The sequence below is a fragment of the Falco rusticolus genome, chromosome 4, assembly GCF_015220075.1.
Source record: "Falco rusticolus isolate bFalRus1 chromosome 4, bFalRus1.pri, whole genome shotgun sequence".
Lineage (NCBI taxonomy): Eukaryota > Metazoa > Chordata > Aves > Falconiformes > Falconidae > Falco > Falco rusticolus.
The window spans coordinates 24,195,016-24,215,574 of NC_051190.1; the positions used below are offsets into that span (position 1 = coordinate 24,195,016).

Genomic DNA, 20,559 nt, shown 5'->3' on the forward strand with positions numbered 1-20,559 from the left:
ATGGAGCCATAAATACAAACCGCGTGAAATTCACTGGTGATGTGATAAGTGCTGAGTGGTCGAACCACAGGAATGAGACCAAAACTTAGAATGGCTATTAAAAACAGCTGTGGATGAACCGTATCTGGGATCATGCGATATCCTTGAGCTGGAATTTGCAATCCCTAGAAGCTGGGCATCTAGTTATAATTCAGGTCTTGGAAAACACTACCCCTTCCCACTGCTCCTTGTTGAAAATGTGTATTTTTTTTAAAGGACTTAACTTCAAGGATGAAAGTGCAGGACATTAACAGTGAAAATCCACCTTTCATGGACAGGACTGGTGTAAAAAAACATTGCTACGTAAGAAAATCTCTGCCTCCAAAGGCCTGGAATTCTAACAGATAAAGCAGAAGTATGGTTACACACTCCTATTATTTCCTCCACACACTAGGGCGTGTGGAACAGCACAAATTTCTGTCAGTCGAGATTAAACAGAATAGCATCAGAAAAGGGACAGTGAAAAGCTTCTATCATTGACTTAAACAGCTCTTTGTCAGGCAGCAAGGGCAAGCAGCGGTGAGGGTCCTGGGTTAAGTTTGTGGCTCTGTGAGTAGCAGGTCGTCTAGTGCTATGGCTTACAGTTTTGCAGCACTTCCGAGTGACCTGCAGGCTGAGACTGAGAACATCAAGCTTGCCCCTGCTGGCAAGGCTGGTCCTGTTCCCAACGTGGTCAGTATAAGGATACAAAGCACAAACCCAGCAGCGGCTAGCAGAGGCGGGGTTTCGTGAGTCCTCCAGGAGCAGCGGGAGGGAGAGGAGGTCGGCCTCCCCCGCCCCAGGCCCCGCTCCTGAGGGGGTTCTGTCACCGCGGCCCCGCACTACCTCTCCCACACACACCTGCGAGCCTGGGGGCGCCCAGCAGGGCCGCGACCAGGGTCTGTTCCTGGCTGGCTGCAAACAGGGCAGCCGCCACCGCCCCTCAGGCTAAGGGAGGCCCTGGGGAGGCCGTGCCCCCGGCCAGGCCTAGGCCACCGCCTCCCCCGCCTCGCCCTCCATCGATAGCTCTGCGCGTCGCAGCGCAGGCCTTCGCCGGGCCTCGCGTCTCCCTCCGGCCCCGGATGAGCCCTCCTTGTCCCCTCCCTTCCCGCCCATCGATGCCTCGGCGCTCGCCCCGCCCTCCGCCGTCACGCCACCGCTCCCGGGCAGTTGGGACGCCGAGCGGGTGGGAGCGCGGCAGGCCGTGGCCTCCCACCGCCGGGGACACGCACCCCTACCTCAGCGCGGAGGTGAGGCCCGGCCGCCCGCCTGGGGGCGGTGGGGCGGGGCGGGACGGGGCGGGGGCCCCGGCGGCCGGCGCGAGACCTAAGCCCCACCCCTTTCCCGCGCGCCCCCCGACCCGGCCGCGCGGGGGCCCGGGCCCGGCGTGTGCTGCCGCCCCGCGCCTGCGCAGGGCCCAGCGGGGCGGCGGGCAGCGCCGGGCCCGGGCCTGTCCCCCCCGCCCCCGCTGCCGGCTTCTCCCTCCCGAGCGGAGGCGCGAGCGGGCCGCGGGCCTGCGGGGCCCCGGGCGGGTGCCGCATGCGGGGCTGTGGAGGGGCCGGGCCGCGCGTGGGGCCAAGCCGCGCCGCCGGCCTGACGCCGCTGCCCGGTTTCTTTCAGGAAGCCGCGAGGGACGATGCCGGTGCCGCGCCGTTCGTCCCCGCGCTTCGTCACTGCCAGGCGGCCGCGCCGCTGCTGAAGCCGGGAGCGAGCGCTGACCCGCCGCCAGCGGCCGGCCATGGCGGCCGGCTGCCCGCCGCCCTTCGGCGACCCGGGCGAAATGCGAGAGGGGTTCCTGTGCCCCCTCTGCCTGAAGGACCTCCAGTCGTTCTACCAGCTTCAGGCGCACTACGAAGAAGAGCACTCGAGTGAGGACAGAGACGTCAGAGGACAGCTCAAAAGTAAGAGGCATGACAGTGGTGCTAACGCGTTCGTTTTCGCCGTGTAAAATTCCCCCGTGGCGGAAGCCGCTTGTGCTGCCTGTACTCTGAGTTATAGCACAGAATCGTTCAGCCTGGAAAAAGACCTTTAAGATCATCGACCCCAACCCTTAACCCAGCACTGCCAAGCCCACCGCTAACCCGTGTCCCCAAGTGCCACCTCAGCATGTCTTGTAAATCCCTCCCGGGATGGGGCCCCCGCCACCCCCTGAGCAGCCTGTGCCAGTGCTTGACAGCCCGCTCGGTGAAGAAATTTTTCCCAACATCCAACCTAAGCCTCCCCTAGCGCAACTTGAGGCCATTTCCTCTTGTTACTTGAAAGAAGCGACCGACTCGTACCTTGCTACAACCTCCTTTCAGGTAGTTGTAGAGAATTGTCTCACTTGTCTTAAGAATACTAAAATACTAGTTGATGTGCATTGCCAAGTGGGGTACAGAGTTCTGTTTTTCTATATGCCATCTTAGGCCAAGGCATAATTGTTATGTTATTGCCAATACTTTCAACAAGTAAATTCCAAATCAGGCACTTAAACAGTCATCACTCTTCAAGTATCTGATTTTATGCATGAATTTTATTACTGGTCTGCTGGGGTTTTTGTTTGTGTGTTTTTTTTCTGATGACTCTTGATTTACACAGTAACCCAGATGAATTCCCGATCATTACTTGAAGACCTTACAGGATATGGTGAATTTCTGGTACTTGCCAGGTACCAATTCATTAATCCCTGGTTTTTGACAGTAGATAAAGCCGTTGTTGCAGTTAAAGTTAAGGAATGTGGTTGGTGGGAAGAGGTGGAAAAGAGTGTGGGTGGTGGAGCTGGCTGTAGATGCTGGGAGTGTCCCAGGGTTGTGCTTTGGATTACCAACTGTTGCTGCTGTTTGAAAAATCCCTTTGAGTTCTGTTTAACTAAAATATTTTTTTTTACTTCTCTTGTGTACACAGTGTCATTATATTGAGAGAAAAATACGCAAAACCTGGTGATAAGTCTGTTCCCTGCAAAAATCTTTCTGGTTTTATTATATTAGAGATAGCAGCCTGGCAGTCTTGAATTTTTACCCTCACCCCCTTTTTTTTCTCCCCTCACATTGGTGATTATTATTTCAAAAGTCTTTTCTCAGTGAAAAGTTTGTTTTTAACAAGCCTATCATAGGGGTAGCACAGTTGAATATTTAATGAATCTTTAAGTTGCTTTCCATCGTCTAGCTACTTCTTGGCTCTTAGCACTGTGCTCTTCTTGGACAGTGAAGGTAGATTGGTCAGTACTGCAGTCATGTTCTCATCATGCGTAGATACAGTGATGTAATAGCTGCATCATGAAATGCTTCCATGGAGCACTTAAACCACAACAACAGTATGGTTTTCATTGCGATTAGAGAAAACAGCAACTTAAGCCTGGTAACTTTTCCCAGGTGCTTCTTTTATTTAATACAAAACACCTGCATTTTGATTTTGGTCTAGTGTTACTTTAATCTAAAATAGTGTACTGTGGCTTCTCAGGCTTTCACATGTGTTCTTGTGTAAAGGATGTTGGTTTCATCTGCTCGCTTTCTGTCCTAGTTGTTCATGTTAAGGTCTATCCAGTGAAGTCCCTTCTAGAAGAAAGGCCAGCAGAATCATCTATTTAAATTACTTGTTTTAGGGACTCGTGTTCAAACTGTGGCTCACAAGTGGTTGCGCAACTTTGTGCTGAACTCTTGACTATCCTAATTGTGGAATTCTAGAAATGCTTACAAATCACCTTATTACTTCAGTTGAGTCATGCCGAGGTGGTTAAATTTGACTTCATGGTAAACGAGACCGTGAAATTTCGCTTGAAAAGCTTCTGTGTCTGCAGCAAAGCCCTGAGGCATCCCTACTTCCTTTTTTGAGTATGTCAGACTTTCAAAGTCTCGAGTGCATCTACATTTTCGATGTAGGTGGTGTAAAATCCACTTAAGAAACTTCAGTGTCTAAGCTGTCCAGTATGGCAGATGGGGAGGGGGGAAGGTAATCCTCTTTCTTAAATGGTGTTGCAGTGCTGGCAGAGCCCTTGCCAACTTGACACAGTTGGGTTGAGCAGTGCACTTTATATCACTGAGTGTCATTTTGGGAGGTAGCATGACATCAGCAGCTGAAAAACAGCTAGGAATTACTATGTTGGCATGAGGAGCCTGCTGGCACAGCCCTAGTGGCTGAAGCGCAGAGGGGGCAGACTCTGGTAAGGTCAAGGTGGAAATTCCAGTGCTTCAGACAATAAATAAGAAAATTAGAAATACGAGAGGACATGCTAACTCATGGTTCCCAGCAGCTTGTAAGAAGGCTTGATGTATAAAAGATCCAGTTCAAGGAGGTACTGAGTGTGTTTGGAAAAGGACCACCCTCAACTTCTGCTAGTATTCAGACAGGAACATAGCTGCAAGGGCAATAAAAGCTCTGAAGTTTGAAGTTCCTGATGTTTATATTTTTTTGGCCCAGGAGACTGCCCTCCTCTCACTAGCATTCATATGAGGTGATGCAGTGGGCTGTTTGGTACTCTTGAAATTATTCAGGTGTACAAGCACACTGAAATTTGTAGTTTGAGCAACAAGACAAAGAAAGTGCTGAACATCCTTGAGTTGTGAAAAAATCATTGGGACTTGAGAGAATGAAGATGGTGTCTATATGATGTCCCAGAATGCTGTGAAATGGGTCCCATAGTTGCTAGGACAGCTTACCGTTCTACGGTGAAGTCCCTGAATGGAGTGTCTAAAACTACTTTGTCATTAGGACCTTGGTGCTACTACTTTATGACAGATAAGAAAGAGCATTTTGTGCCATCTGTGATTCTCTGAACCCTGTTCTGGTTCTAAACAGAACATGCCGAGGAGAAACTTGTTATCAAGGAGAAAGGCTTGTGCTAAAAGATGAGGAATAATCCATACTGGTTTCATATGACAAATATTCAGTGACTACATGCCACGTTTGATAACTTGAGTTTAACTTTTTCAGATCTAGTTCAGAAGGCCAAAAGAGCAAAGAAGAAATTGCTGAAACAAGAAGGAGATGACAGAACTGATTCTGGATCTCAGGAACGATACGAGTCATTCAGCTATGGTGGAGTAGATCCATACATGTGGGAGCCCCAGGAAGTAGGTAGGAGAGCTAGAAGGTGATACACAGTGGGGTTAACTTTTCTTTTAATCTTAATTGGGTACGTGCTACAGTATTGCTGAAGTTGCATGGAATTGTGTCTGCATTGCATTTGATTTGCTGTAGCATGGAGTTATGGTTTGCATGTTGATTTTGTGCAGCCCACCTACGTTGTCTGTGGGATGGGGAAAATGCAGGTAATGGGGTGGGGGGGGGGGGGTAGAGGAAGTATACAGTCATAGAGGAAGTATACCCCAGCAAACTTTGAGAACAGGATAGCTGTTAGTCACTTTACTGTGCCTGAGCCATTGAGGCCTGGTGGTGGATATGTATTTACCCCTGTGCATCCAGCTTTGTTGAAATGTTCTGCAACCACCTTGTGGCTTTTTACAAAACAGATAATCCACTAATTAATTATTATGCTATAGTTATAAAAAATCTCCAGCTTTTGGGCTACACTTAAAGTAGCTGTTAGTTTACCTGCCTGACAGAAAGCTTGTCCATCAATTTTAAACTTTCAGCTTTTTCCCTGGATTTGAGATGTAGATCATCTTTCATTAAGAAGAGGTTTAATTTTTTTTAAAAAAGGGGGGGCAAACCCCCACCCCACCCCTCTGAATATAAATCTACATTTGTAGAATTTGAAGGATAAGTCGACTTGAGCTTGTAATTATAAATACTGCTACTGGAAATTGCCTCCTACTATTACTGGAATGTCACATTTTCATGGGGAGGAAGCAGCACTATCTCTGCTAGTAAAGTGTTCCCTGTGCTGCTGACAGGCTAGGACTTAGTCCTTTGGATCTGCGGAGTCTGGTAATTACACTTTTGACTTTAATTATTTCGGCAGCAATCATAGTATGAATATTAGCTAAGAATAAATTTTGGCAGTGAACTAGCAGAAGGTTTCTGAATATTAGAGAAATGAGAACTGTTTTCTGATCAGAGTGGAGCAGGTGAACCTTACAGGTTTTAGAGTAGGATTTGGTGGGTTTGTGAAAGAGACTGTGTGATGTCTCCGAAGCAGTGGTGGAATTCAGTTACCCAGAGGGGCCCTTTCATTCCTGTGAATTCAGCTTTGGAGTTTTTTTTGTTATTTCACTAGTATGAGGAAGTGAGATTCTTACAATTACATAGGTAGTATTAAAAAGCAACATCTGATTTTGTGTTCTACCACTCGGAATAAAGATACTTTTTTGCATTACTATTAAAAAAAAAATATTTTTTCTGTAAATTTGATTTTTTTTTAAATACCTCACTCATCTGACTAGGAAAAGGATCAAAACTGAAACTTGAAACCAACATTGTAGAGTATGAATTGTACATTTCTTAAAAAGATGCTAATATTGTTCCTTTGTATAGTTGGTGATCAGTTATCTGTATATCTGAACTGTCATCAAGGATTTGATTCAGAACCTCTGAAGGTGGAAGGATGATCAGAATTCTTAAAGAGAAATTGCTGTTGCATAGGCCTCCATTAATCATTGGACCTGCTTCTTCCCTTAGTTCAACATTGTAGCCAGGAAACTAGAGGGAGTTGGTTTTGAGACTACTACTAGTTGATAATAGCTTGCCAAACGTAACTGAGGGCTGAAGAGGGGGGAAAAAAAATCTGTTGCAGATGTTCTCTGTAACATAGTGCTTGTTTTCTGTAGTAGAAATAAAACACTGTTTATTGCTAGCCTGGAGATTAGGCTTTAACCTGCATGTTTTATTTAGAGCAGCACTGTGAAAATGCAGGTTTCTAATCTGTCTTTAAAATTAGATTAGAACATGAGAAATAGATGTGAACAGAAGAGACAGCTCTCTTTCAAGAGGCATTTAAATCCGTACAGAACACCTGGGTCACTGTGCAAACTTTCTGCTATCTCTCCAGGTGCTATGAGAAGCCATCTTTCTGATTTCAAGAAACACCGAGCAGCCAGGATTGATCACTATGTAGTTGAAGTCAATAAGTTAATAATCAGGTTAGAAAAGGTAAATCTGCTGGTTTTTAATATTCTACCCTTCTGAATGCTTCCTAGATGAAAAAAAAATCATATTTTAGTATGAAGTGTGCCCATTTATCTGCCAGTGCACTTTATAAGAAATACTGAACTATGACTCTCCTCACGCATAACTGTTTTCCTTTTCTATCCTTGAGTGCTGTGCTTGGTCTGACCCTGTACTGTGGATATGATTTCTGTTTCTATGCACTGTTTTCAAGCTGAAGATGCTACTTCCACATGCTTCAAGAACCATCTGTTTTCCTGTATGTTTTCTCCATCTTTTACTTTACTAAATTTCTCTCTAATGTTTTTGTCATGATTCTTCCAGCTCCTTATTCTTCAAAATCTGCCAATGATATACTTACTTTTTGGCTCAGATGCAGTAATGTTGGATGCTGGAATGATTATGTCAAAAATGCCCTGATTTGTACAGGTTTGGCATGCATTGTTTAGCACTACTTGTGTGAATATGGCATTAGAAATAAGATAGTTGCAGGAATCTGGTGTAAAACAGGCTGAGACTCCTATCTCCTAAAAGTGTCAGGTTTCTTTTTCTTGTTGGGCTGGGTTGTGTTGGGGTTTTTTTCTTGCAAAAGTACAGTTTTCTTGAATGAATTGTTTATCATCTTCTAGCTTACATCGTTTGACAGAGCAAACACTGAGTCAGCTAAAATAAGAGGTTGGTATGAACTTACCTCAGACTCTTTGCTTCTGTAGTTTAACCAGCTGAGGAATTAATTGAATGAATATCTTATCTTGTGCGTATTCCCTCCCCTCTTGCTTGGTCACAGCTATAGAGAAGTCTGTTGTGCCTTGGGTCAGTGATCAGGATGTTCCGTTCTGCCCAGACTGTGGCAATAAGTTCAGTATTCGAAACAGACGGCACCACTGCCGCCTTTGTGGATCGATTATGTGCAAGAAGTGCATGGAACTTGTCAGTCTTCCTTTGGCAAGTAAGTACAGTGTGTGGTGTTAATTCCTCCTTTCCTTAGCTCACTCAGGGTGCTAACTGCATCCTGGCTTGTTGCCATCAGGAAAAAAGCTGCTGGTAATATTCTGCCTTTGCAGAAAACTTGGCCCTTAATGTATCATTGTTTCATGCAGACACTTGTCAGTGAAACAGAGTAAGAAGAATGATGTCTCCATTCTTTGTCTCTGTTCCTCGTTCATCTTTGGAAGTGTTACATAACACTGAAAGAGTTACTAGAAGTAGTAGTATATACTAGTAGTAAATGTATTTAATATTTAGTGTCTTATCCTACTGAGTACCATAACTATGAAGTATTAACTTCAGGAATTTTAAGTGCCAAGGTTCTTGACATGTAAGATTACTGTGGCTATTTCCAGTCTTGCCCATGGTTGTCCAAATGCTGACATTAAGGAAATTCATCCACAAGCCTTGAAGAAGCCCTTCAAACTTCATTTTCTTCATCTAGTGCATTGGAGAGGACACAATTCTCCAAGAGAATGACATTAACTGTGCTTTTTTGAGCATTCAAGCATAAAACATGGACAACATTAATGTACCTTTTCTTCCACATGCTATCCTATATGCAAGCTTCAGCATGAGAAAGCTTCTAGGCGTAAGTAGAGTAGGTGGTTCTCAGCAGTCTGCTCTCTAGGTGCTTTTAGAATGGAGCAGGATTTACAGTGAAGACCCAAATTCTCACTTGCAGTCTTGGTTGTCATTGGTTCCTTGCATGTCTTTCATGGTTTTCTAATTTACCTGAGTATCAAGTTTCTGTTAAAGCACAATTCATTTGTGTTGGTAAAATCTGTCGGCTTCTCCAATCACTGTAAAATTACCTGTGTATAATTTTTAGGCAAACTCACTAGTGCCAGCAAAGAGGCCTTGGGTTCTCATACTAGCCCGAACTCCTCACCTAATAGTGTCCATGGTTCCCGCCGTGGCAGCATTAGCAGCATAAGCAGTGTGAGCTCAGTTCTGGATGAGAAGGATGATGACCGTATCCGTTGTTGTCGGCACTGCAAAGATACCTTGTTGAAAAGAGAACAACAGATGGATGAGAAAGAATACACTCCGGAGATTGTGAAACTCTATGAGGTAAGTCAAACTCTTTGCTGCTGTGATCCTCAGTGTATCTATCTGCAGTTGTCATTACCTGGTTTTCGGCTTGTTACCTCATGTCCAAGCTCTTATTTTATGATTTAATACTCGCTTTCAAAAGTGAGTTCAAAAAGGCTTTATTGGGTGTTTATGCCACCTAACAAGGGTGTATTGGAAATTGTGGAGCCAGTTAACCATATAGTATTTATATCCCATGATAACTCAAATGTTGTTTTAAGATACATCTTCATTCTAATTGTCTGGAACTAATAGTTCTGAGATGCCTTTCTTAAAATTTGAGCTATGTCAGTTGGGATTCCACAGAACAGTCCTTGTTTAAACCAATGACATGCTGTGTGCTTTGTTGATGGGCTGCACTGGAACTACAGGATTCAATGTCAGCACTGTTGTCCTCACACTGATGGCAAGTGCTTTTTTGAACCATCTGTATCAATCGACAGCATATGGCCGGAACAGTGTGTTCAAATATGCTTCGAAAGCAGGTACTGACAATAGTCAGGTATCTTTTCAGTAAAGTCTGCACACACCCCAGGTTAATATTAATGGGAGTTTCTGCTGGTGCACTTTATGAAGAGGTTTAAGGCTAGAAGTTGCCCAAGTCATCCATTAAAACAGCTTCTGGATTCAAAATTCACCTTGCAGGCGTACAGGGAGACTTCCTTTGTTCCTGCCCATGCGTCTGTGTTCTGAGGCTAACTGGAGGGTCATGTCATCCTCAATAGTTAAATGGCTTTCACCACAGTCAACTTTGAATGTGCACAGGCAGCATGAAAGGTTTATGTCGGCACGTTATTGCATTAGTTTTATTAACATAAGTTACTTACACATTTTGTTTTAAACAAGAAACTCCGACTCTGCATGGAGAAAGTTGACCAGAAGGCACGAGAATACATAAGGATGGCAGAATCACTGAAGTAAGCTCCATTTGCTGTTGTTATTTATGAATATATGTATTTTTCCTCCCCAAAAGCATGGGAAGGACTAAAGAAATGGCATGCTAAGGCTGCAGGAGTATGTAAATTGTAAGAAAAAGCAGTGTTAGGTTATCTGTTGTCTTTTGGATGCTCTTCAAACAAAGTAGTATTTAATTAATTATTAATGGTCACATTGCATACAGAGAAGTCCAATTTATTTTTTTAAAGTCAATTTCCGGTGAGGCGCCACTGTCATACTCTGACATGTCATGTTTGCAAAAAGGAAGTACAATTCTTGTTGTGTAAATAAGCCTCTTTGAACTGTTGAAGTAAGATACTGCTGCCTTCAGCTGCATGGTATGGCTTCCAGGTAGTGCCAGCAGCAAATGCTTCTCACCTGTTCTTGTGTAAAGCGAGCCACCTTCACCTGACAGTTGTTCCTGAATCTGGCTGGCCTGCCCTGTGCTGCAGTGTATAAGCAGCATTCACGTATTGTGCTTCTGTGCATAGTTTCTTGTGGTACTGTTCTCTCATTGGGGTAACTTAAACCTCTCCAGCTATATCTGCAGGAGGTTGTCATCTTATACTTCTGGCTTGTACAGTAGAGGAGTATAGACATTGGTCTTAGACTATGAAGGACGTTCATTTGGGATGTTAAAGTTCATAAATTCTTCTGTACCTGTCTTTTAGATCGGGTGGTATAGTAAAATTAGGCTGTCGTTCATCATAACAAAACCATTTTTGTAAAAACACACCTGCCAAAAGGAAGAAACAAGTATAGAAGGTGAAAACCTAGTTAGGCTGCTCCTGGTTTTTGTCAATTCTTCATGAGTTGGTGTTATGTGGCTTGACAACTGAGAAGAGTAAAAATATTAATGTCCTTGGATAATGGAAGCACATGTCAGACTTCTTACTGATGAAATTAAAGATTTCTGATCAGGACTGAGTCTCAGAAACTTGGATCATATGGATAGTGGCATTGCTTTTGAGAGAGTGATCCTTGTCTTTTGTATTTGTGATACAAAAGGAAAGGAAGTCTAAAAACTGCCGAAAAGTCTTTCCCAGTAAATCATAATTTGTTTCATCAATAAATGTGATATTCTAGTAAAGTGCATGTAATTAATTGTGTCCCCATGTGGACGGTCAGTTACTACTAGCATCTTAAATGCTTTACCTATGTGGGGTTGCAGGCTTTTGCTTTCTGACAAATGCTAGTAGAGATAACTATTTTACTTCAATGGTATAGTTAGTTCCTCAGTCAGTCTGTTTTTTCCATACCCAGTTGCCTGGAAAAAAACCACAAAATAGATGCATTTGCTAAATGTGTGTATATTTTAGATGTTACTGGTAGAGACGCCTTCCTGTGTTAAAATACAGTTTCTCCTATAATAGTAAATAATAACGCAATCATAAATAAAATTCTCTTCTGTGGAATGTTCATGTTCACAAGATGATTGTCATTTTCCACTTCTGTCACAAAGAAAGTTTTTAAACACAACGAGCTAGAAATAAAATCATTCAGCCCCTTTAGTGTTAGCTGTTCTTACCATTGTTGAATCTTGGTCGTCTTGGGATAATTTTTAGTGTTATATATATTGTTAGCTGGGTGCATGTCTTACAATAAAATTGTATTTATTTCTTAGTGCTGGGGAGACAACCTACAATCTTGAGCACGCTAATGACTTGAGGGTGGAGATTCAAAAAGTATACGAATTTATAGATGCCTTAAGGTAAAAGATCTCTCTCTTCACCCCCCAGCATGTGTCTGTCTCCCTCTGTTAGGACTTCTCTGTAGTTTTTCTCAACTGTTGGTGTCTGTGCTGGTGTAGCACATACCTGTTTATTCACATGGATAATCAATTTGTCTGCCCAGTTGTAAAGAGCATGTGAAGAGGTCGCTTCTGTTCCTGTGCACCATCAATTTCTACTTCCCTTTCCAGCCTTAAAAACCATGCATATGCATTCCTCTGCAGTGGAAATAACTAAGCACTGAGGAAACAAATAGCAGCACAATTTGGGGTTTGTTTTGTTTTTAATTAAAAAAAAAAAGTACTAGTGGAAAATGTTATAACCTGTAATACCCAGAATGGTTTGGTTAAAAGAATGTCAGAAAGCTTTCATCCTGTATTGTCGCTCTCCCTTCTGCTGCATTTTTGCTGGCCCTTGATTTTGAACTGACAAAGCTGTATGTTTGTTTTGGTTCAGTAAGAAGATTTTGAATCTAGGCTTGCATGAAGATCCCCAGCCTCATCCTAAAACACTACAACTTCAGAGAATGATAAGATACTCAGCTACACTTTTTGTTCAGGTAAATGGAGCTTATGTTATGAGCTGTATGTGTGTTTTGTACAGTGTTCTCTTCTTGGCCAGACATCCCTGTGGTTTGAAACTGTTTTGACAGGAGGTTTAGTTCTATACATTTTCTGTAGTTTCCCTAATGAGTTATGGTAGCCTTAAATGAGCTGGAATACAGATGGTGTAGTCTGAGCAGCATTGAGTATAGGGACCTAAGAAAATGTGTGAATCTTGTCCTTGTCTCTTGCTGAGATGTGAACCTAGTCTGCAGTGCAGTTATGACAGCAAAGACGTGCTCAGAGTTGCAGCAGTGACTGCAGCATAGAAGTAGCCTTTATTTGTTTGTGGGGTGTTCTGTTGGTACCTCTCCTTTCAAGTACTGAATGCCTGCAAGCAACAGTGTGAATATTTCACGTTTTGCCAGGAAAAACTGCTTGGCCTAATGTCCCTGCCAACCAAAGATCAGTATGAAGAACTGAAAAAGAGAAGACTGCATACGGTAAGACAGGTTAAGATCTGTTACATCTTGCATCAGGGCCTCCTTCAAGGGCCTGGTAGCTGCATGTGTATGAGTAGTTGCCTTGAACATTGGATTCCAGTTTTTCATTTTTTATGCAGATCATTCCATACCCTTTTTCAGGGATTCATGTAACTGTCATTGTGTTCTGTCCAGAACTAAGTAGGTGTGTACTGAGCAGCTGAATACTTATAGAAAGCAGCAGTGACTTGGCTGCCCATGCTGTTTCTGCTGTAGTGCATGCAGAGCAAGCCCTAAACAAAAGTATGTTAGTTCATGTGGATTTTCAAATTGTTTTCTGGAGTTCATTTGCACAAGTAGAATTTGGAGATTTCTATTCGTGGTGGAAAAGGACACACTGGAATAAGAATACCTCTTCAGAGAGAGAGAGGTTTTTTCAGTTAGGAGGGAAGATGACAACTGTAAACTAAACCAGCTTTATCTTGAGGTAGAAATTAAGAAATACGAGTTGTTGCACTCCAAAAGCTAATGGTATCGGTGACCTTTAACACTGTTGTTCTATTACAGATGTCTGCTGTAGTCAGATGTGATACGGTTCCTGTCCGAATTAATCTAGACCACTCTTTGCACAGTGGCACTAGGCATTTTTTTGTTCTATATAAAGCACTGTCACTGCTCCTACTTGCTCTCAAGTTTGTAGAGGCAGATGCCATGGGATTTCAATCAGTATCATCAGAAACAAACTGAAGGGAGGCGCTTGGGTAGTAATACGAAAATAAGCATTTTCTGCAAAGCAGGCAAAAATGCAGCTGATCCCTTTAGTGACGGCCAGTAATGTCTAAGATCAGCTAACTTCTTGTACCTATGGATTCTTAGAACAGATGTTTTTCAGGCTCATGGTGTTTTCTTTACTACATTTTTTGTTGTTGTTTTAGGTGGCTCTTGAAACACAGGGAAAACAAGAGGAAAAGCAGAAAGACTTTATCTCCAGAGCTGCCATTAATGGTGATGCAACTCACCTTAAAAAGGGAACAGTGAGAAAATCTGAAGGCTGGTTACCTACATCTAGTGTATCAAGGGAGAGTGAGATAGCGGACCCCCTCCTCCAGCAGATTGACAATATCACGTCTTTTATTAAGCAAGCAAAGGCAGCTAATAGGATAGATGAGATCCATATGTTGCAAGAGAACCTGAGGCAGCTTCAGGATGAATATGATCAGCAACAGACTCTGAAAGCTATCGAGCTTTCTAAAAAACAGGCAGAAGAGGAAGAGATGCAGAGGGAGGAACTTCAGGTCCTTCGTGAAAAAGAGTGGGAAAGAGAACACCAGAAGTTCATGTCTCGGCACTCAAGGACATGCTCCTTAGACTTCAGAGAAGTCAAGCAGCATCAACATGAAGTTGCAAAAGAGGACTGGAACTTGACAGCACATGCATTGGATTTGGATATTACTCAGAGCAAAGGGGACCCATGTTCTGAAACTCCTGCTGTTGAGCAGCTGCCAGCTACAGAGCACTTGACCTTCACACTCAAACCCCAGAATGTCCCACAGCGTGGCAAAGAGCAAGACCAGACAGCCTGTCTAAACCCATTTGAAGATGAAGCAGATACCCCTCAGTTACAGGATGATTCTACTAACCCATTTGTCAAAGAGACTCCTCCAATGGCTTCTTTCTCTGACACAGCTCTGCAGAGTGATAAAAAAGAATATAATCCATTTGAAAATGAAGAGGATGAACAAACAAATGGAGCACCTGGCAGTGCTTCAAATCCTTTTGAAGAGAATGAAAATCCATTTCAAAAGCCTGGGGGCAGTTGGAATTCTGGGAATCCATTTGAAGAGGGATCTTCCACCAATCCCTTTGAAGTGGAGGATGGCAATGAGATCTCTGGAGAGGAGGCTATAGAGGAAGAGCTGCTTCTCCAACAGATAGATAATATCAAAGCTTATATATTTGATGCCAAACATAGTGGACGAATGGATGAGGTGGAGGTACTGACAGAGAACTTAAAGGAACTGAAGCACACGTTAGCAAAGCAGAAGAAATCCAACTGCTGAAGCAGCAATAGGGCTGTGTAATAATTAAGTCTGCTGTTAAGTATGGGAAGGTAGAACAGATACTTATAAACAGGAGTACAGATCACAAGAGGGAATTCTGAGAATCTTGACTTTTATGCACTTTCAGTTAGGCATTTCCACTACTACTTGGTCTTGAAGAAAGAATTATTGAGGTATGCTGCTGGTCTCAAACACTTGTACTAAGAAATTTTAAAATAACTCATTACAACATCATTTTAATGCTAACTCGTCCTATTGCGTGCTTATTCTGGTTACAGTGGTTAGGGAACTATGATTTGGAAATGTTTGCAATGTTGGTTTGTCATCTTTTCCCCCATTCTGTTGTAGTATTGACATTTCAAGTGGGGCTTTGACTAAAGAAACACAAGATCTTTTCTAAAACTTCCACATCCTCTGATAATGGCACAGTGCAGTGTTACAGGCTAGTGCAATTGCCTAATGGTGTTAGGAGAAAGTGCTGTTAAAAGGCTGCTGTGATTCTTTGAGGTGCAGGATGTACAAGCTTGCAGATCAATTTTGTGCAATGCCAATACATAAATGGGATCTTAAGGCTGAGAACTTTATAACTGATCTTAATATAGTAACTTTTTAATGAGTTTATAAAAATTCCCAAGTAAAATTTGGATCAACTTTACTTTTCCATTTGCTCTGAGCACAAACTATCATGTAGTAGAGCACACTGTGCTGGCTTCAGAGATCTGCTTGTGAGGGAACAAGTGTCTACTCAGTTCCAGGGAAAAAAGCATCAGGCTAGCACCATTTCACACTATAATATAAAGGGTGACCCTCCAATTCCTAATGATTTTATGGAATGTGTTACAGATTCCTTTAAATTCTCTGGGTGACAGAATGATCATGTTTATTTGTGAGACTGGAACCCTTTCTTTGTAGCATTCAAGAAACAAAAGTCTTGTTTACAATGGAGAGCTGAAGTGCCACTGAACTGGAATTGTGTGAAAGCTGGAAGACAAAGTCTGTGGCTGCAGTAGTGCCAAACAGCAATTCTCTTTCATATTTGATGCCCCTCAGAAGTTGTTGGGAGAAGCAGGCATGTCTGTCTTAAATAAGAAGCTCCACACTGGAGTAATCTTGTGGATCCTGTGGTCTGGGGGAAGACTAGTGATGGATGGCCAGCACCTGTGGTGCAGGAGGGCTTAGAGCTGGGCTTCTGCAGATTGGTGGCAGAAATGTAGGATAACTTTAGGGTTAGGTCTGACTGTGCCTGCAAAAATCAGAGCCTGAGCTCTGATTTTTATCTTTGAAAGGCAGAGGTCCATCATCAGACGTGTTTGAAAGGGTGGTGGGGAGGGTTTAGTCTAAAGGGCATGTTTATTTTAAGATGAAATAGAGTAATATCAGGCAGATCACGCTGTATAGCACAGTAACAGTGGGCTTACTCAGAAGTGTAAACTTTTTTGGAACAGGACATGTCTTTTTAATATGTATTAGCATAGCTGTAGCCTAAGCATTGCATATTTTAGAGACACATAATTACACAACCTAAAGAGCAGAAACTCTCTTAATAGTTTTATTTTGCTGTAAGTAAGTGTAGCTGGGGACTTGTGGAACTGTTTTAGAAAAACAAACCACTTATATCTTCACTTAATAGCACTAGTAACTGTTCAAAATAACTGAAAGCAGCCAGTTAAGGACAACTGACTTTCTTCTTACTATAGCCTACCTCTGAAGTTAAAAGGTGTGGAACACATTGTGTTAAGACCATGAAATTTTTATACTGAGATGTTTTATTGACTCCTTGAGTATTATTTTGCACCAAGCAAAATGAAGAAGAGCATTCCGAAAGGTTGTAAACTAACGAAACACATGCAGTGTGCCACCAGATTTATGAAGGCAGCAAAAAAGAAATGTTGAGATAGCTGAAGATAAGCCCTGGAATTGTTTAACAGAAATAGTACAAGGTAGTTATTTAAGGCAGACTTGTTTGCTAGCCAAGAGGATTGCTCCCTGCACTGTAACACAAAGGTTTTTTTTGGTATCAACATGAAAAACATGGTTTTGGCAGCTTCAGCTTTCACATTTAAAAAGTGGGTTTTCCCCTTGTTAGAGCTGTCCTGCCTTGTTTGTATTTTCAGTCTAATACACTAATAATTGAAGTATCCTTATTGTACACAGTAATGTATTTTTACAAGCAGATAACAGACTAGCATACCTCATGATCTTTGCCAGTGTTAAATGTGCCAGACTATAGACATCCGATACTGAAGTCATCTCCAAAGTGAAGACCTTACGCCTAGTATCTGGACTGCCGTGAGGCTCACAAAGGCACAACAGAACGAAGACATCTTAACCATAAAGCTCAATAACTAGGATTGACTTTTGTTAAAATTGCATGCACTACTCTGTATGGAAACTTTGTAAACAGAGATGAAATAAAACATGTTTATTTTGTGCTGCTTGTCCTTGACCGTTTTTACAGGATGCTTTCACATGAATCACTGTGCAGTTTTGTATTCAACTGTTAGCTTGGAAGTGCTGAAACACAGTTCTACAGTAATCTGCATATGTAAGCCTGACTTAAAGGTATGTGCAATTACCAAATTGCAAGAAATACAGTACAACCTGTCACGTGTTTATATACTGTTATTGGTACCATGTAATTGTTTTGTGGGGCCGAAGCTACAATGATTCAGAAGGTTTTTTGACCACGTGCAGAGAGCAGGAGTGTTTGAGGTGTTAAGAGGAAGTATATAGCAGCACTGGACTTTGAAGCATAATGGACTCGCTGGCTAGAATTTGCTGGAAGTTGATAAATCTAGGCACAGTTTGCCTTTTTGTGGCTTTAAGGGGAAAAAAAAAAAAAAAAGGAAGACCATTCAGGAAATTGTCTTACGAGTAGCTTTTTTTTTCTTGAAGGAGAATAAAGGTAATCGTGAGGCATATCTTTTAAATGCTAACTTAAGTGTTCTTCAGTGCTGGTAACTCTCTGCCTTGATCAGTGCTGCTCAGAGCTGCACTATCAGCTGCAGAAGTTCTGTCTTGTTAATGAGACTTCCAAGTGTTTGAGTGGTAACTAAAAAAATTAAGAAAATTCAGGCTTTAGTTTGAACCTGGAGTGGCATTATCATTTGGCAGTCTTCAGGTGGTACAAGATTGAAATCAGCAGAAATGTTTTTACACCACTTTCTACAAATTGTGGAATTCTGGACTGCTTCTAAGATTAACTTTTTGGCAACCATGATCTTGGTTTTGCCACAACCTTATACATGCTGGCATGAGTAGGAAGGAAATAGGGCTCTGGTCATTCTGTCTTTCCTCGTTCTGTTTTCTTTCTACGCAGTGTTGACTGTAATGCTTTGTAAAACTGGTGCCAAAAAACCTGGGTTTTTAACTTAGTTTATTTTTCACTTCAATTATTCTAGTTGTAGCTGTAAGAAAACTTGAGACAAGGTTGTCTGTACTATATGAACCTGCTTGTTCCCATTTCCAAGAGCTGTTAGCTCTTGTTTCTCATTGAAGTACCTTGATCATCCAGCCCTGAGGAAAAACAACTGCATAACTTGAGACGTCAGGCTGATGCTTCATTTTTTGTAGCAGCTTTGTATTTTCCCCTCATCTCTTTGGGCAGTGGCACAAAAGCAGGGCAGGGGACTTGGCCTTCAATTTCACACATGCATTCTCGCAGATGATACTTCCTGGGCCCAAAAGTTGCTGGATGTGACAGTTTTTTTCTTTCCCTTTCCTCTTTTTCAAGCGTTTCTCTGGAAAAGAGATCCATTTGTTGCCATCAGAAGCCTGGACAGCATTATTTCCTCTCCCCTCTCTGGACCCAGGCTACCAGAAAGATGGAGTGCCAGTTCCTAGCTCCTGTCAGGTTTGGCTGGGAGGAGCAGCGTTTCTGTGTACTTGAAAAAAGCTTGCAGGGATGGTGTGTGACGCATGCGAGGCTGTACGTTAACCCAAGCGCTACTTACTTGCTTTTCCCCAAGATTTTCCTAATGTGCTCGGTTATCTCTTTGCTGGTTTTATCCTCCACGTCGACCAGGACTTGTTCTCCGCTCTCTGCCAGGAAAGATTCGCAGCGGAGCGTCAGGCGGTGCCCGCTGCCCCCTCGGTTCCGCACCGGCCGCCGGCGCGCGCCCCTCCGCCGCGGCGAACGAGCCAGGGCGCGCGCGGCCCGGGGGCAGCGGGCCCCGAGGCGAGCGCGAGGGGCCGCCCCGCGCCTGGGGGTCCGGCACGCGGAACCGGCGCGCGGGGGGAGGGGCCCGGGGCGCAGGCGCCGGCCGCACCTACCCAGGTAGAAGCGGAGGAAGGGCGAGGGGGTCATGTTCCTGAGCAGCAGGATCTGCACCCAGGGGTTCCTGTACTGGATCTGGGGGACGCTGAAGAACACGAACCTCCTGGGAAGGGGAGGAGAAACAGGCGAGCGCGAGCCGCGGCGTCTCCGAGGGCGGCGCCACCCCCCGCGCTCCCGCCGGCTCACCTCGCCCCCGCGCTCCGCTCCCCCGCCGTGTTGTAGTTCACGGTCATCACCTTCACCGAGCTCTTGAAGACGATGTCGCCCTGGCTGAGGTACTGCAGCGTCCGCCGGATGGGGAACCGGCCCTTCATCAGCATGGCGGCGGCGGGGCCACGCGCGGCTGCCTGCCGGCCGGAAGCAGCGGGAAGCACCGCCCCGCGCGCGCACCGCGGTTTCCCCCCGGCGGGGGCGGGGCGGGGCGGGGCACTGCCTCACGCGCCGTGCGCAAGTGGCGCCCAGGCCCCGCGGGGGCGCGCGGCGCCGGATCCCGGCCGCAGCCGGCCCCGAGCGCGCGCTTCGGGAGGCGAGGCGGCGGGCGCGGGGGCGTCGAGGCCGGGACAGGCGGGCGCGGCGCCCGGAGCGAGCAGTGCCGCTCGGCAGCAACCGCGGGAAGCGGCGGACAGGGAGATGACCCGGGCGCGGCGGGGGCCGAGCTCCGCTTCTGTTGCTGCCGTTTGTAGTAACGGCATGCCTTGATGCAAATTACATTTATGAAACATGCTGTTAGCAAGGGGTATTTTTTGTTAGGGGCTTCGCCCCCTCCCATTAACTTTCATTTAAGCAGGTTAAAAAAGCGACTTAATTTAATACATTATTTGGCACGGCCTGAATGAATGTACGTTTTTGTCTGTAACATGGCAGGCAGCTCTGTGAAATGCAAAACATGCATTTTGTGCTTAAGAAAAATTTGCCCAACTCGATGCACAGGGCACACACATGCTCTGAAACAAGTCCTGCATGACTTTCCGTTGGTGCATACTGACCTTGACTATCAAGCGCTTTTCAAAATGCCTGTTGTTTCCTTTCTGGCTGTTCTGCAGAGGATAGTATAACAAATGGAGTGTTCTGTGGCATAGACACTGTTCCAGTTGGCAAGAAGAACAACCTTCTCAAACTTGGGCAACAAGACCTGGTTCACAGTAGGCCGCTGAATGAGAAGGACTTCCCTCCCTCCCCTGCTTAGCTCTCTCTAGACACCAGGATTCAACAGCTGAAACCTAAAGCCTGGTGACCCTCCTTTCTGCTGAGTGAAACCTCTAAGTTGTACAGTTTCTAAGAGCAGCAACAAGAAACTCAGGTAACGATATCTCTTCTCCATATACATACATGGAGGATGCATTTACTGTTCGCAATAGAGTCCAAATTCATTACCTCTATTATAAACTGTGT

At 44.2% G+C, this 20,559-nt stretch overlaps 2 protein-coding genes across 2 annotated transcripts; one reads left to right on the plus strand and one right to left on the minus strand.

Moving 5' to 3' along the window:
- The first annotated feature begins 1,136 nt into the window (after positions 1–1,136).
- Positions 1,137–17,322, plus strand: RBSN (rabenosyn, RAB effector). Its single transcript, XM_037383224.1, has 12 exons — positions 1,137–1,268; positions 1,639–1,919; positions 4,927–5,070; positions 6,944–7,044; positions 7,689–7,734; positions 7,847–8,008; positions 8,879–9,120; positions 9,988–10,058; positions 11,702–11,788; positions 12,264–12,366; positions 12,778–12,852; positions 13,767–17,322. Exons 2-12 carry the CDS (start codon positions 1,757–1,759, stop codon positions 14,889–14,891), a joined length of 2,319 nt encoding a protein of 772 aa, XP_037239121.1. The 5' UTR covers positions 1,137–1,268; positions 1,639–1,756; the 3' UTR covers positions 14,892–17,322.
- Positions 17,323–17,754: 432 nt separating this feature from the next.
- On the minus strand, positions 17,755–19,551 carry MRPS25 (mitochondrial ribosomal protein S25). Its single transcript, XM_037383225.1, has 4 exons — positions 19,354–19,551; positions 19,164–19,270; positions 18,845–18,932; positions 17,755–18,631 (listed from the first exon to the last, which is right to left on the minus strand). The coding sequence occupies exons 1-4, from the start codon at positions 19,485–19,487 to the stop codon at positions 18,439–18,441; spliced, it is 522 nt and encodes a 173-aa protein (XP_037239122.1). The 5' UTR covers positions 19,488–19,551; the 3' UTR covers positions 17,755–18,438.
- Positions 19,552–20,559: the final 1,008 nt, after the last annotated feature.

Coding starts and splice junctions, on each gene's coding strand:
- RBSN (XM_037383224.1), top strand. CDS start 1,757: ATGGCGGCCGGCTGCCCGCCGCCCTTCGGCGACCCGGGCGAAATGCGA. Junction 9,121..9,987: donor AGATTGTGAAACTCTATGAG/GTAAGTCAAACT, acceptor GTTTTAAACAAG/AAACTCCGACTCTGCATGGA. Junction 10,059..11,701: donor AGGATGGCAGAATCACTGAA/GTAAGCTCCATT, acceptor TTTATTTCTTAG/TGCTGGGGAGACAACCTACA.
- MRPS25 (XM_037383225.1), bottom strand. CDS start 19,487: ATGCTGATGAAGGGCCGGTTCCCCATCCGGCGGACGCTGCAGTACCTC. Junction 19,271..19,353: donor GAGCGGAGCGCGGGGGCGAG/GTGAGCCGGCGG, acceptor TCCCCTTCCCAG/GAGGTTCGTGTTCTTCAGCG. Junction 18,933..19,163: donor CTTCCTCCGCTTCTACCTGG/GTAGGTGCGGCC, acceptor CTTTCCTGGCAG/AGAGCGGAGAACAAGTCCTG.